This window comes from Botrytis byssoidea, assembly GCF_014898295.1.
Source record: "Botrytis byssoidea strain MUCL 94 chromosome Unknown BBYS_027, whole genome shotgun sequence".
NCBI lineage: Eukaryota > Fungi > Ascomycota > Leotiomycetes > Helotiales > Sclerotiniaceae > Botrytis > Botrytis byssoidea.
Window position 1 is genome coordinate 458,832 of NW_024065868.1, and position 14,201 is coordinate 473,032.

At 44.6% G+C, this 14,201-nt stretch overlaps 2 protein-coding genes across 2 annotated transcripts; one reads left to right on the forward strand and one right to left on the reverse strand.

Annotated features, from left to right (window-relative positions):
- Positions 1-510: 510 nt before the first annotated feature.
- Positions 511-2,399, reverse strand: EAE97_010429 (uncharacterized protein; the record flags this gene model as incomplete). The annotated part of the gene is made up of 3 exons (XM_038880944.1): positions 511-1,444; positions 1,504-1,589; positions 1,656-2,399. 3 exons carry the CDS (start codon positions 2,397-2,399, stop codon positions 511-513), a joined length of 1,764 nt encoding a protein of 587 aa, XP_038728338.1.
- Positions 2,400-7,615: 5,216 nt separating this feature from the next.
- On the forward strand, positions 7,616-14,163 carry EAE97_010430 (uncharacterized protein; the record flags this gene model as incomplete). Its single annotated transcript, XM_038880945.1, has 3 exons — positions 7,616-7,893; positions 7,957-14,059; positions 14,119-14,163. The coding sequence occupies 3 exons, from the start codon at positions 7,616-7,618 to the stop codon at positions 14,161-14,163; spliced, it is 6,426 nt and encodes a 2,141-aa protein (XP_038728339.1).
- Positions 14,164-14,201: the final 38 nt, after the last annotated feature.

Sequence of the window (14,201 nt, forward strand, 5' to 3'; positions counted from 1 at the left end):
AGATAGCTGAGTGGCATCAGTGATGGGATTGGTTGATCGCTTTTTTGTTTCAAGTGTTGCGAGGGAGGGTCAGAACTTGGAAGACTTGGATGTTATAGTTCTAGAAGTGGACAATTGTACCAGAGTAGCTAGGAGGAACAGGGCGTCACTTGGGAATCTAAGACTAGCATTGGGGAGGGATATTTTGTGCTTTCGAGCAGCCGTTTCCGAGGCCTCGAAGGGCATCTGCTTGTGAACCTTTGAAGGCCATCTCGTCGAACATATGTGATTCGAGGAGATTCGTATGAATTCCAACCTCTTTATCCATAAAATTGTTTTCAAGCGAAGTATGTCTCATAGCTGCATTCAGAACATCAAGTTACAATCTCTCAGAGGCAAAGTTGTGAATTATAACCATAAGCCTAAATAATAAAACTAAAATTACAATTGAAATCGGTCCCGCCGCTACTTTTAGAAGATATAAACCGCACCTACTATGTGCAAACAATACAAGTTCTACCCATTGCATTCTCACATAAACTCTTCAACATTAGCCCCTACATCTCCTGATTTTTCCGCCCACGAAGTAGCACGCGGTGGTCTCCTAGGCATTCCATCCTCAGATCCCCCAACCCTAAAAGCATACAACACAACATCCTCACTTGGACTCTCAACCTGCGTTCCGAATATCTCCCCCCTAGTACTCATACTCAAATCCGCAATTGCTGCAGATACCTTCTCAGCTGAAGATACAGGAATATTGGTATCCAATCCAATCACAACATTCCCATACAATTTCTCATAAAGACTTGAGGGTGCGCGTAATTTTCCCTCATCTCCCGATCCATCAACCAGTTTCTCTTCGTCATCCTCAGATTTCACGGTATACGATCCTGCGCTTCCTTGAGCAGCGGGACTACCTGTTCCATTTGGAACCCAGAATCTCAAATCCACACGTAAAAATAAATATCCGTACACAACTATGATCTCAAGCATAAATCCTGTAGTATAGAAAACAGGTTTGCTGAATAAATGACTGGGTGCACTGATTGGTTTCTCAATCACAGCTCCTAGAAGCCGCGTGATTGCCCCGGTGACTAGAAGTGCTGTAGCGAGCATAAGGATTATCGGCTTCATTCTAAATCTGCCAGCGCCGAATTTCTCGACCGGAGTAGAAGATGGAATTGCGGTAGCAAGAGTGACGAAGATAGCTGGGAACAGTGAAAGAAAAAGTGTCCAACATGAACCAAATAAGAGGAGGTTCTTTGTTGTTTCAAGCGAGCGAGGATTGAGCGTGAAAAAACTGATAGTAAGAGAGATGATGTTCCAGAATATGATAAAGGGGACGGATATCAAAATCGCGAGGAAAGCCTTCGAGACAATGGGATTCCAGCCGATATTTGGATGGGTGGCGCGGAGGATTCGTTGGGTGAAAATTACGTTTACGGCGAAGAGAACGACAACTCTGGTTGTTCGTCAGTACTGAGATTCCACAACTGGGTTGGAGATGGTAAGGTTACTTACCCGGCATTTTCGAAAATCAAAGCTGCAACAACAATACTGTTATTCTCCGGACGAAATGCCCACACAATTCTCATGATACAAGTCACCTACTTATAAGTCAGCACTCAATTCCCTTGATGCCAATTGAGCGACATTCAGATTTTTTAACTTACATTCCTAACCATACAGAAATCAAAAATCATGTCCGAGATAACAAACTTATGTCCTCTCTTCGAGTTAATTTCATGTCTGATGAAATGTGATGCAGCTCCCACAATAAACAAAATCAGAAACACAACTGTAATCGGTACATCGACGTTTTTGTTAGGGATCCCTCCAAGAATTGCTGCAACGGGTGAGAAAGGTCCGACCGTTGGTTGGGTTATTGAAGGTGTCATAGGATCTACTTGTGCGCCTTGCAGCGCCGGAGATGCGGCAGGTGGTTTGTCTTCAGAGGGTGAGTTTAATCCTGCTTGTTTGGCTGTTCCGGTTGTTCCTTTATCTGTGCTGGTGCTGGAAGTGGAGGGCTCGCTTGGAATGGTCGATGGAGTCATTTGTGATTGTGTGGTGACAGTTTCTGTTGTCGTTATCTCTATCGTTGTTGTTGCTTGAGGCTCAACTGCAGCTGGGGCAGCAGCCTGTGTTGTGGTGATCTCTATTGTTACTGTTCCTTGCGGTTGAGCGGCAGCTGGAGCAGCAGCTTGTGTAATTGCTGACATTATTTGCTCTGTAGAAATTGATCTTAAAGATGTCGACTGTGTGAATGCTCCATTAGGTGATGTGGGTGACACAGCTGGTATAGGCGACGCTATAGCACTCATGGTCACTTGCCGCGAGGAAGAAAGTCTTGCAGTAGATTGAGCCATCATCGCCAGCGACGGCGCTGTTGTATCTTGTTGTGATTGACTATTTCCCATGTTGACTGTATATTAGATGCACCTGGCAATCGCTTTAGAAATGAAAGAAAATAAGATTTGTATAATAATGTATTGTTTTGACAGATGTCAACATTTTACATGAGCTTGGCTATCTGACTATATCAATGTGGATATTGTATCTCGTCACCTCATCGGTGCTTCCCCTGATATCTCTCTCACAACTGGAGTCCGGATCCCATTCAAGATGTTTCCCGAGCAAAAGAAAGATCCGTGAAATGCTCGCATCCCCAGGTATCACAATGACAAGTCCTTCACAATCGGCCTAGATTCAATATACTTCAAGGATGACCTCGAAGTTTTCAACAGGGATAGGTCGAAGATTCCTCGCTAGAAGAAGCCCTGGTCTTTGATACCCCTCGCAACTCCGCGTTTCAAAAAGAATGACTAAGATCCCTCGCAACCTCTTACATTGACAGGTTTGACTTGCCAATGAATGAACGTGAGTCGGGGCGTAATATGCCACCATGTGAGTTCCTGACTTGACATCTGTCATTTCGTGAGAAAGACAGCCATGGTGTCAATTCGTGGCAAATCCACTATCTATCAACTCTGAGTCTGGGATCAATGCCACATTGAATATTCGTTTGGAACTTCGGTTTAATTGGTTCGCGGTTTTTCCTTGGTAGACTCTTTGAAGCTACAACAATGCGGCGCAATTTATCTTTTACGATTGAGAGAACTCACTCAAGAGAAAGAGATAATCTTTACGACCGAGAGATTAATAAGTTATGAATTCACAGTGGTGCCTACTTCCAAGCAGTCCATGCCATCGAATTAAATTCGAACGTAGCTTTCATCACAAAAACAATTTTTGAGGTTTGAAATTGACCTAACATAAGCCTCAATCTTTCCCCAGAATAAAATTCAATCCTTCTAGAAAAAAACTAATCGTATTGAATTGCCACTTCGATCATACAATGCACGAGGCTCAAGCCACAGAGAGATAAATGCTTTTGCCGATTATTACTCAGTCATGTCCGAGAGTCGGAATTTCGTTTCAAAGCTTCGTATTCAATTTCCGTCACCACCCAAACGGGAACCACGACCTCAGACTGCGCTTGGATATTTCCTAAAACGGAAAGATAATTTTTCCGAATTTTCCGTAAAAAGAATTCCACAAAGAGGATAAAAGTGGCAATGTAAGCAAGGGTCTCGCTGAAATATATACGCAAGATCTTGGCGAGAAGCTATAGCATCTTGAACAAACGACCAAAAGCATAGGGTATTTATGTCTGTTGTCTTTCAATCAGGCTGTTGAGGCTGTGTAGAAATCTTCCCGTACTAAAGGAAAATATGGAACAATCGCTTGCGAATATCGATCAAGTCCGTGCCAAAGTTCACAATGTTTTCGACAATAAAGTTCGAATGCGAGCAATAATGACGGCGGCTGAGTACACCGAGGCAGCTTTCTCAGACATTTATGTAAGATTGGCATATAATCGTGGTGAACTTGTTCTCTAGCAAATTGATGAATCATACATTTGTTAGCAGAGTACCTGATGCTAAAGGTGCCTTTAGAGCTTTCTTCCCATGACGATGTCAAATTCACGTGCAGTCAGGTCTTATATCATGATGAATGTCTCGAGTGTTGCCTGCATACAGAAAATTTTTGCGTGTTTATCGTCAAGATCCTCGAAGTTATACATAAAAGCTTATGCGTGCAAACCACAATTTCAGCCTCACCTGTGTCAAGATATGACACGCAAGTATGCAAATCAATTCTCGCTGCACCTGAGTTGAGATGACACATGAGCATGCAAATCACAATTCTAGCTTCACCTGTATTGATTTGACACATTGGGAACTTCTATTTTACTGCAACAGCGATCATAATCACCTACTTGGCTATGATGAACTATCATATACTGGGGAATATCTTTCCTGAGCCTTCTGCCTTCTTGCAATATCATGAGACTCGTTATTATGAGATAGTTATCAACCATGCAAGAACGGCCTCTCAATAAACTTACAACCTGTCGCACAATGCATTCTTCGGGAACTTTTTGTCTGTTCGCAAATGTGTATTATGCTGAATATGATGAGATGATTGTCGGAGGCGCCCTTGGTCTGAACTTGCAGCCTATTGTGGGATGGATTCTTCCGCATATCTCTGTGAATTTCGGATATAAAAATAAACTATTATTTTGATGAGATGGCTTTCCCATGGGCTCTGACTTTGAGCCGTGTTTGACAGCGTGTGCCTGCAGCCATCATGAATGCATGAATACATCAATGGTTCACGCCAATATCTTGGATTCTCAATTTTAGTCCTTGGGAACTCGATTGTCGGTAAACCAGTGAAGATAGAATTGGTACATGCATAAATTTTCATAGTAGAGAGTCGACATTATTCAGCACTGAAAAGGTGGTGAAAGAAGGTTCACAGAAAAGTAAATTGTGCATTAGTCTGTGAGTGAGATTCATGAGCTCACCTCGATCAATTTGGTCGTTACTCAGATCAACGGGAAAGTTTTATGAGGATGGCTGGATTGTCGGTTGTTGATTATAAGCCTAGTACCCAACTAGTGCGGCTGTCAGAGCAGTCTCGCATAGTTCGGATACCATCGTATGCATAGCGTGAATCTTACCGATGCCCCATCTAGCCTAGAAGATATATATCCCTACTATCGGCAGAACCGTGGTTTCCAAGCTACCTCTTGTTAGCAATCGAGTCATCATTGGTTGTGAAATTTGACTCAAAGTTTAGCTAGGAGTTACACTTTTAATCAACAAGAAGAAGGCTGCGCGGGAGAGCGGTTGATTAAGCAGCATAAAAATGTATATTTCGTAAATCAATCCGTCATCAATCCATCGGGTCGAGAACACTCTCAAATGACATGTATGAGCCGATCAACCATACCGATCAACCATCAGTCACTTGTCCTGGGCCCGATATTGACGTGTTGCTCACCGGCTATCTGAGTCCCGCCGTCTCCGGTATTATTTCACCATTAGATCTTTGACACGCGCGTGAAATTCTACTCGCATGATAACAAAAGTCCTTGAAGTCCGATCTTTGCGGTGGAAGTCAGCCTTTAGCGTAACCCGCTAATCATTAAAGTGACGGTGGGGCCCTAGACTGGTCACTAAGTTTCGCTTCCTCTGCTTTTGGCCTTACACCTTGTACATTTGCATTCTAATCATGGTTGCCAAGTCTGGAGATCTGTGTAGTTCAAGCCAAATCCTAAACTCTTCGGACCAGCCCTAAGGCTGACTCGAGAAAGGATTTTCGGCTAAGGTTTTAACTAAATCAAGGCAAGTAAAAACCCATAAAGAAATCTGTAGCTTGTAGAACGTTGCATGTGGCTTTGAAACAATCAATCACCTACATTTTATGCCGTCTGGGCACCTAGAGAGTGCCGCGATACTTGTTTTCGTAGTGTCCTCGTAGACTCACTTGTCACAGTATAGGACAAATTCCAGCCTCCAAATTGGAATAAATTAACTATCACGAAGATAGCCCACAGAAATTTGATGTGGCGAAGCATATTGGTTAATTGTTTCGTCAAGCAGTATCTCCTAGATTGAAAAAATATTATCGGTCGTTGAGAATTCATGTGTTTCGTATTGCGAAGAGGGTCAAAACGTGCCGTTTTTGGGGGTGGGGGTTTCAAAAATCTGTCTGTTTCAAAAATTGATGAGAAATATTTGACACAACTCGCAACATTTAGTATCATGCAACCTCATCATAATAGCTGCAGCGATTTGTGGAACTGAGAGCTTGCCTTATCGACTTATCGAACAGAAGCTGTACTGAACAAAACCCCCGTAACATCACATGCCAGTACCTATCCTTCGGAAACTGTTCAATTCCTGATACAAGACTAGCTGTCAAATACACATCGTATTTATTTATGGCCATATTTAAAATGAAAGGGATGCTTTACCTGAGCAATGTCCAAACATCAATCACTCGATAGACGATGACTAATTCGGGACCGATAACAATTCTTTTGCTGAGAATAGATAATTGCGGTGATGACCTAATTACTCGGTGCTCCCATATTCAAGCGGTCTATTTTAAAAAGTAAATTCAAGAGGCTTAACAAAACTCATTGGTTCCACGCATCTGGGAACTAAAGATTTATCGTGAAAGAGAATCTGTTTCTGTTCGCGAACCAATGAGCGTATGCAATGCAAATCCAGAAAAAGAAATCTCAAAGCTTATCTTCCTCAATCCTTGTTGATCTGCGTGGCCCGCCGGGACTTTAGCGCAATAAACATGAGCAAACCTCTAAAGAAGAAACGAAACTATGATTAGGTACTCGAGTAGTGACAACTTAGACTACTTAGCACTGCACTGTAATCGGTGGTACCAAAGCGTCAGAATTGTCCGCCTTTTCCAGAACGGGATCCGTGCAGGGGTAACTCTGCCAAATCATCTCTTATGTTATGATCGACGTTTAGCGGAACAAGGAAGTATCAATAGCTGGAAACCAATTCACAACTGCATCGAATTGATTTTTCATCAGCATGCAAGAAGTATGCAGTTGTAAGTGTAGGGTACTGTTACACAGTGTTTGCTCAGTCGAGCAGAATTGAGATTGACACTTGCAGCTCTTTGACAAGATACATACCTAATCGATCTCCACTTCTTTACAACATTTAAGCCTCTTCAAGAAAGAGCTAGCGTAGTCATGGTCTCTAGCAAGGTTTTTCAGTGCAAACATCAGTCTCTCTACAATGCTTCTCGCAAGCAATCAAGGGCGTCGAAGTTCGACCGCACTTTTCCGTGTTTCAAGTCATCTTTCGATAGTCTCATGTAAACCTGACTTTTGCCCGGCACGTCAATTTAGCATCGAGATTCTGATCGCCAATAATAGCACCTCTTTTGATTACGAGGAATTAGCGTCACTGAAGAGCTTGAGCGCCCAGAATCTTACTGTAATATTCCCAAAGAGTTGACGGGGTTGGTGCACTATCGTGAACTTCTACCATGTGGATAAGGTAGGTGCAGTTGAAACAAGACGTAGGGTTAAAAATACATAGCTTCCGAAAAAGTATCTATGACCATGTGAAGATCTCAACTTGTATATATGTATACTGTCAGGTACTCGTGAAATTAGATATCGCACTTTCGTTCTCCTGACTTTCCATCCAGCATTCGTTCTTCATTCCAATCTACTAATCTTTTCCAATACTTCAACGACTCCAAGCACTCCATAGTAATAGCGCGGGTCGCATAATTTTTCAAGATGGATGTCATATTATTCGGAGATCAAACTGCAGACTGCCAGTCATTCCTCAAGAAGGCACTTCGTCGCAAAAACTGTCCTATCCTAAGCACCTTTTTAGAACAGGCCCATGCCGCTCTTCAAGATGAACTTTCATCACTTCCATCGACTGCCCGACAACATGTTGCTGTTTTCTCAAGTGTTTCCGAGTTCACAGAGCGATATTTCGAGGCCGACCACCCGGACTTGGCAGTCGAAAGCGCCATTACTTGCTTGGCTCAATTGACACATTTTATTGGGTATGTATAGGATTTTGTAGAGGCAATTGACCAAGAATACTTGAGCTGACCCGTCTTCCCTAGATTCTTCGAGGAGAACCCACTCGCATACTTAGAGCCCTCTAGTACTGAAGTGCTTGCAGTGTGCACTGGGCTACTTGCCGCATCCGCAGTTGCATCATGCAAATCGCTCACATCTCTTATTCCCCTAGCTGTGCAAGCAGTACGCATTGCCTTCAGGCTGGGATCAAGAGTTGCAGCAGTTGGAAACCAATTGGAAACCGCAAGTGATAGACAAAAGACCTGGTCGACAATCGTAATGGGCATAAGCCCAGAGGCAGCAGAGCATGCTTTGGCGGAGTTTAATGAGTCAAGAGGACTTGTCCAATCAACGAGATTGTACATCAGTGCCATTGGTACCACCTCGATTACAATCAGTGGAACGCCTACCCTCCGAGCTCAGTTCTTTGAAAACTGTGAGGCATTACAAAATCTTCAACGACGCGAAATCAGCATTCGAGGGCCATATCATGCCGCCCACCTTTATAACCCACAAGACATCGAGAGAATTTTGTCACCATCAATTGTGGAAAGTTTGAGCAGCTATTCATCAGTCTTGCCACTTGTTGGAACCCCTGCACACAAGGAAAGTATACCAACAGTTGACCTGTTCAGAAACTCCATTATGGAAATTTTGGCAGAGCAGGTGAAGTGGGACCGATTGGTTAAACTTGCTGTTGCAGACGTTAGAGAGTCTGAACAAACCGAAGTCAGAGTTCTTGCCATGGGACCAACTGCTCTCGGAAACAGTCTTGTCTCGGGACTCAAGAATGCCGGTAGCTTCAAGCTCTCGATGGAAGACCACATTTCTTACTCCATGCAAAACACCATTCCAAGAGGAATGGTTGGTAGAATGTCCGAGTCCAAGATTGCCATCGTCGGAATGTCAGGTCGATTCCCCAACTCGGCTGACCATGAAGCATTCTGGGCGCTCCTCGAACAAGGTCTTGACGTCCATAGAGAAATTCCCGCCAACCGTTTCGATGCCAAATTACACTGCGACCCCTCCGGAAAAGGAAAGAACAAGACTCATTCTCCATTTGGTTGTTTCATCGACGAGCCCGGAAAATTCGACCCTCGATTCTTCAACATGTCACCAAGAGAAGCTATGCAAACTGATCCAATGCAGAGATTGGCTATCTCCACTGCCTATGAGGCAATGGAAATGTCTGGATTCGTCAGAGATAGAACTCCTTCCACCCAAGCACACAGAATTGGTACCTTCTATGGTCAAACTTCTGATGATTGGCGTGAGATCAACGCCGCTCAAGATATTGACACATATTTTATCACTGGTGGTGTTCGAGCTTTTGGACCTGGTAGAATCAACTACCACTTCGGCTTCAGTGGTCCATCATACAGCGTGGACACTGCCTGCTCAAGTAGTATGGCAGCTATAAACCTAGCAGTCACTTCATTACGTGCTGGTGACTGCGATACTGTATTCGCTGGTGGTATGAATGTCATGACTAACCCAGACATATTCTCTGGTTTGTCGAAAGGTCAATTCTTGTCAAAGACTGGGTCTTGTAAGACCTATGATGATGGCGCTGATGGCTATTGCCGTGGTGATGGTGTCGTCACTCTTATTCTGAAGCGACTTGACGATGCGGTGGCCGATCAGGATCCAATTCTTGGAGTCATTGCTGGTATCGCAACAAACCATAGTGCCGAAGCCGTTTCCATCACTCATCCTCATGCAGGCGCGCAAAAGTTTTTGTTCCAGAAGGTTATGGACGAAGCTAGAGTAGATATCCGAGATGTCAAGTACGTAGAAATGCACGGAACAGGAACTCAAGCAGGAGATGGCGTAGAGATGGACAGTGTTTCTTCCATTTTTGCACCATCGAACAACCTACGCCGTCGTCTTGACCAACCACTGTTCGTAGGTTCAGTCAAGTCTAACGTTGGACACGGAGAAGCTGTTTCTGGTGCAACTGCTCTAGTAAAGATCATGATGATGCTCAAGAAAAGTATGATTCCACCACATTGCGGAATCAAGACGAGAATCAACCAGACATTCCCCAAGGATTTGAAAGATAGAAATCTCAACATGGCTTTCAAGCCAACACCGTTCCCTAGACCTACGAATGGAAAGCGATACGTCTTCATGAACAACTTCAGTGCCGCAGGTGGTAACACCGCTACTTTGCTCGAAGATGCACCCATTCGACAGCTGGAAGGTTCTGACCCAAGAACATCGCAGGTTGTAATTGTGTCAGCAAAATCTCTTGCATCATTCAGAAACAATGTTCAAAAGCTACTCAACTGGTCAAGAGATCAACCTAGCTCATGCCTGCCAAGTCTTGCATACACCACATCTGCTCGCCGTTACCACTACCAATATCGTATTGCAGTTGATGCCAAGGACTTGCAAAGCGTTCAAAATGCTTTAAGCGCCTACACAGAAGGTCCCCACGCTCCAGTATCGAACGTCAAGCCAAGAGTTGCTTTTGTTTTCACAGGCCAAGGATCACACTATCTTGGAATGGCTAAGGCCTTCTTCTGTGATATAGAACAATTCCGCAATGATGTCGAGGATTTTGATCAAATGGCCCAAGCTCAGGGTTTCCCATCCTTCATTGGACTCATCGATGGAAGCATCACTGACCTTAGCATTGCATCCCCAGTTATGACTCAATTGGCCATTCTTTGTGTAGAGATAGCTGTTGCAGCACTTTGGCAATCATGGGGAATCGAGCCATCCGCCGTTGTTGGACACTCTCTCGGAGAGTATGCAGCTCTTCAGGTTGCTGGCGTGATCTCCACACATGATGCTATTGCTTTAGTCGGCAATCGTGCTCAGCTTTTAGTTTCAAAGTGTACTGCGGGCAGCCATGGCATGTTAGCAGTTCGGGCAGGCTTTTCTGCAGTCGAACCTTACTTGTCAGATATTGAATGTGAGAAGGCCTGCATCAACGGCCCTGAGGAAACGGTATTCTCGGGTACCGTTGAGAACATGAACCGACTTAAGGAGGTTTTGAGTGCACAAGGGTTCAAGAACACCATGCTCAATGTTCCATATGCCTTCCACTCCGCTCAAGTCGAGCCCATCTTGGATTCTTTCATCCAATCTGCTAAACCAGCTGTTTTCCATCAGCCAAGAATCCCAGTCATGTCAACCCTTCTTGGAAACATTGTAGAGGATTCGGGTGTCTTTGGCCCAGAGTATCTTGCTAGACATTGCAGAGAAAGTGTCGACTTCTTAGGGGGTGTCAGTTCTGCCATGAACAGTGGACTCATTGACGAAAAGACCTTGTTTGTTGAAATTGGCCCACACCCAATCTGTTCCAACATGGTGAAGGCAATCATCGGTACAAGTGCCATCACTGTGCCATCACTAAGCAGAAATGCCGACGCATGGACAACGACAGCCACCAGTTTGGCAACTCTCTTCAACTCTGGTCTTGACTTCAACTGGAACGAGTATCATGCTAATTTCAAGAGCGCACATGAGGTCCTCGATTTGCCTTCTTATTCTTATGATGAGAAGGTTTATTGGATCGACTATCGCGGAAACTGGTGTCTTACTAAAGGAGACACCCAAATGATCGCGCCTGCAGAAGTACGACCAACCTTCTCGACAACTACCGTGCAAAAGATTCTCTCCGAGGTTGTTGATGAGGATAATGTTAACGTTGTTGCTGAGTCTGACCTTATGGAACCAAAGCTACGAGCTGCCATTTCTGGTCACTTGGTTCATGGCCAACCACTCTTCCCATCATCCATCTATGGTGATATGGCTTTGACTATCTGCGATTATGCACTTAAGCTCGCTCAGCCAGATGCTAAATCTGTCGGCTTCAATGTCGGAAGTATGGAAACCCATAAGCCATTGGTTCTCGATAAGAACGCCAAAACTCATATCCTTCAAATTGAGACCAAGCTTGATCTTACCCATCGACGCGGAACTGTCAACTTCCGCACATTCGGAACAGATGGAAAGCCAGTTGAACAAACCAAGTGTGAAGTGACTCTTGAGGATTCATCATCATGGTTGAAAGATTGGGACCGTCGCAAGTTCCTTGTCCAAGGACGAATTGAGACTTTGATGAGCCACAAAGAAGTTCACAAGGTTCAAAGAGGAATGGCTTACAAATTATTTGGCGCTCTTGTCGATTACGCTCAACAATATCGTGGAATGGATGAAGTATATCTATGGAGTGAACAATGTGAGGCAACGGCCAAAGTGCAATTCCAGACATCAGACAATGATGGCAAGTTCTTCATGAGTCCATACTGGATCGACAGTGTTTGCCACATTTCCGGATTCATCATGAATGCCAACGATGCTGTCGATTCCACCAAGCATGTCTACATTTCGCACGGATGGGAGTCAATGAGATTCGCCAAGAACATGTCAGCCGACAAAGAGTACAGATCTTACATCAAGATGCAGAAGGTACCAGGTGGTGGTGAGATGGTTGCTGGTGATGTATACGTCTTTGAAGGTGATGAAATCATCGCAGTCGTTGGTGGTATCAAATTCCAGCGCGTACCCCGCAGTCTCCTTCAGACATTACTTGCACCAAAAGCTATTCCAGCTCGTGGTGGTGCCAAAGCAGCTCCAGCTCCAACCAAAGCCATTGCATCCAAACCATCAAAGGCTGCCTCCAAGCCTGCTCTCAAAATTGCCAGTAAACCAGTTTCAAGGGGTATCTTCTCCAAAGCATTGGCAATTATGGCGGAGGAGATCGGGTGCGATGTCGCTGAGTTGGCAGGCCCAATGAGATTCTCTGATATGGGCGTCGACTCACTTCTTGGCTTGAGCATTTCTGGCCGATTCCGTGAAGACCTTGAGATTGACTTCCAGAGCAGTGTCTTTGAGCATGAGCCTACTGTAGATCATCTCAAAGCTTACATGACTAGATTCGAAGACGATAACAGTGCAGAAAGTTCAGGCATGTCCACCCCGGAAATAGTTTCCAGCGATTCAAGCGAAATTGGAGATGACGAGTTTGATCTAGTTGAAAGTGACCCTGAAAGCTCTGCCGTCGATGGCGATAGCGATAGCGAAAATGCAATCATCATCCAAATCATCAGATCTACCATTGCAGAGGAGATGGGCGTTGAGATTGAGGAAATAACTGATAACACAGACCTGGCTACCATGGGTATGGATTCTCTCATGAGTTTGAGCATCTTGGGTGCGCTCAGAGAGAAGACTGGCCTGAATCTGAGTTCCGAGTTATTGGTCGAGAACACCAGCGTGGAAAAGATTGAAACAACTTTGGGTTTAAGAGCAGCCAAGCAGCCAAAGATTGTTGAGATCAAGAAGTCAACAAAGGTTACTAAGGTGTCTTCCACATCAGTGCAGCCAGCTGCTCCAACTCAAGTCGCCAAACCTATCAATCTATCTCAATACCCCCCATCAAAGTCTATCCTTTTGCAAGGTAACCCAAAGACCGCAGCTCGCACACTTTTCCTTCTTCCAGATGGTTCTGGTGTCGCTTCTTCGTACGCCCCACTTCCTCAAATTGACCAAGATCTAGCTGTGTTTGGTCTCAATTGCCCTTTCATGAAAGACCCCACAGATTTCAATATCGGTGTTCCAGCAGTCACTCAGATTTACCTCGCTGAAATCCAACGTCGTCAACCACATGGACCGTATCTTCTTGGAGGCTGGTCTGCCGGAGGTGTACTTGCGTACGAATGCACCCGTCAGTTGATTGCAAAGGGTGAGAAGGTCGAGAAACTTGTCTTGATCGATTCACCATTCCCTATTGGACTCGAAGCCCTACCGGCTTCGTTCCATCAATATTGTGCCAAGGTTGGTCTTCTTGGCGATGGTGGACTTGAGTCATTGCCAAAATGGCTCCTTCCCCATTTCTTCTCTACTGTACGCGAACTCACTGCCTACTCTGATCACTTGGGATCTCTACCATCTATCAACACTGTCAACATGCCACAAACTATCGCCATCTGGGCTCGTGATGGTATTGTCCACAAGGAAGATGACCTCAAGCCAGAGTGGGATCCCAAGGTCAGGATGCCCAACTCCATGGACTGGTTGACCCATGATCGCAAGGATCTCGGACACAATGGATGGGAGAAGTTGGTCGGAGAGGGAAACATCAAATGTATGAGCACAGATGGAAATCATTTCACGATGATGAGAGATCCAATCGTAAGTTATTTCTCTGAAGTTCAATGTATGTGGGGTAATTTGCTGACTAATCATTACAGACAAACGATTTGGCCAAGCTCATGAAGCAAGCTCTCAAGATGTAAAATCAACTTTTATATCATGGCATAATTGCCCTTAGATT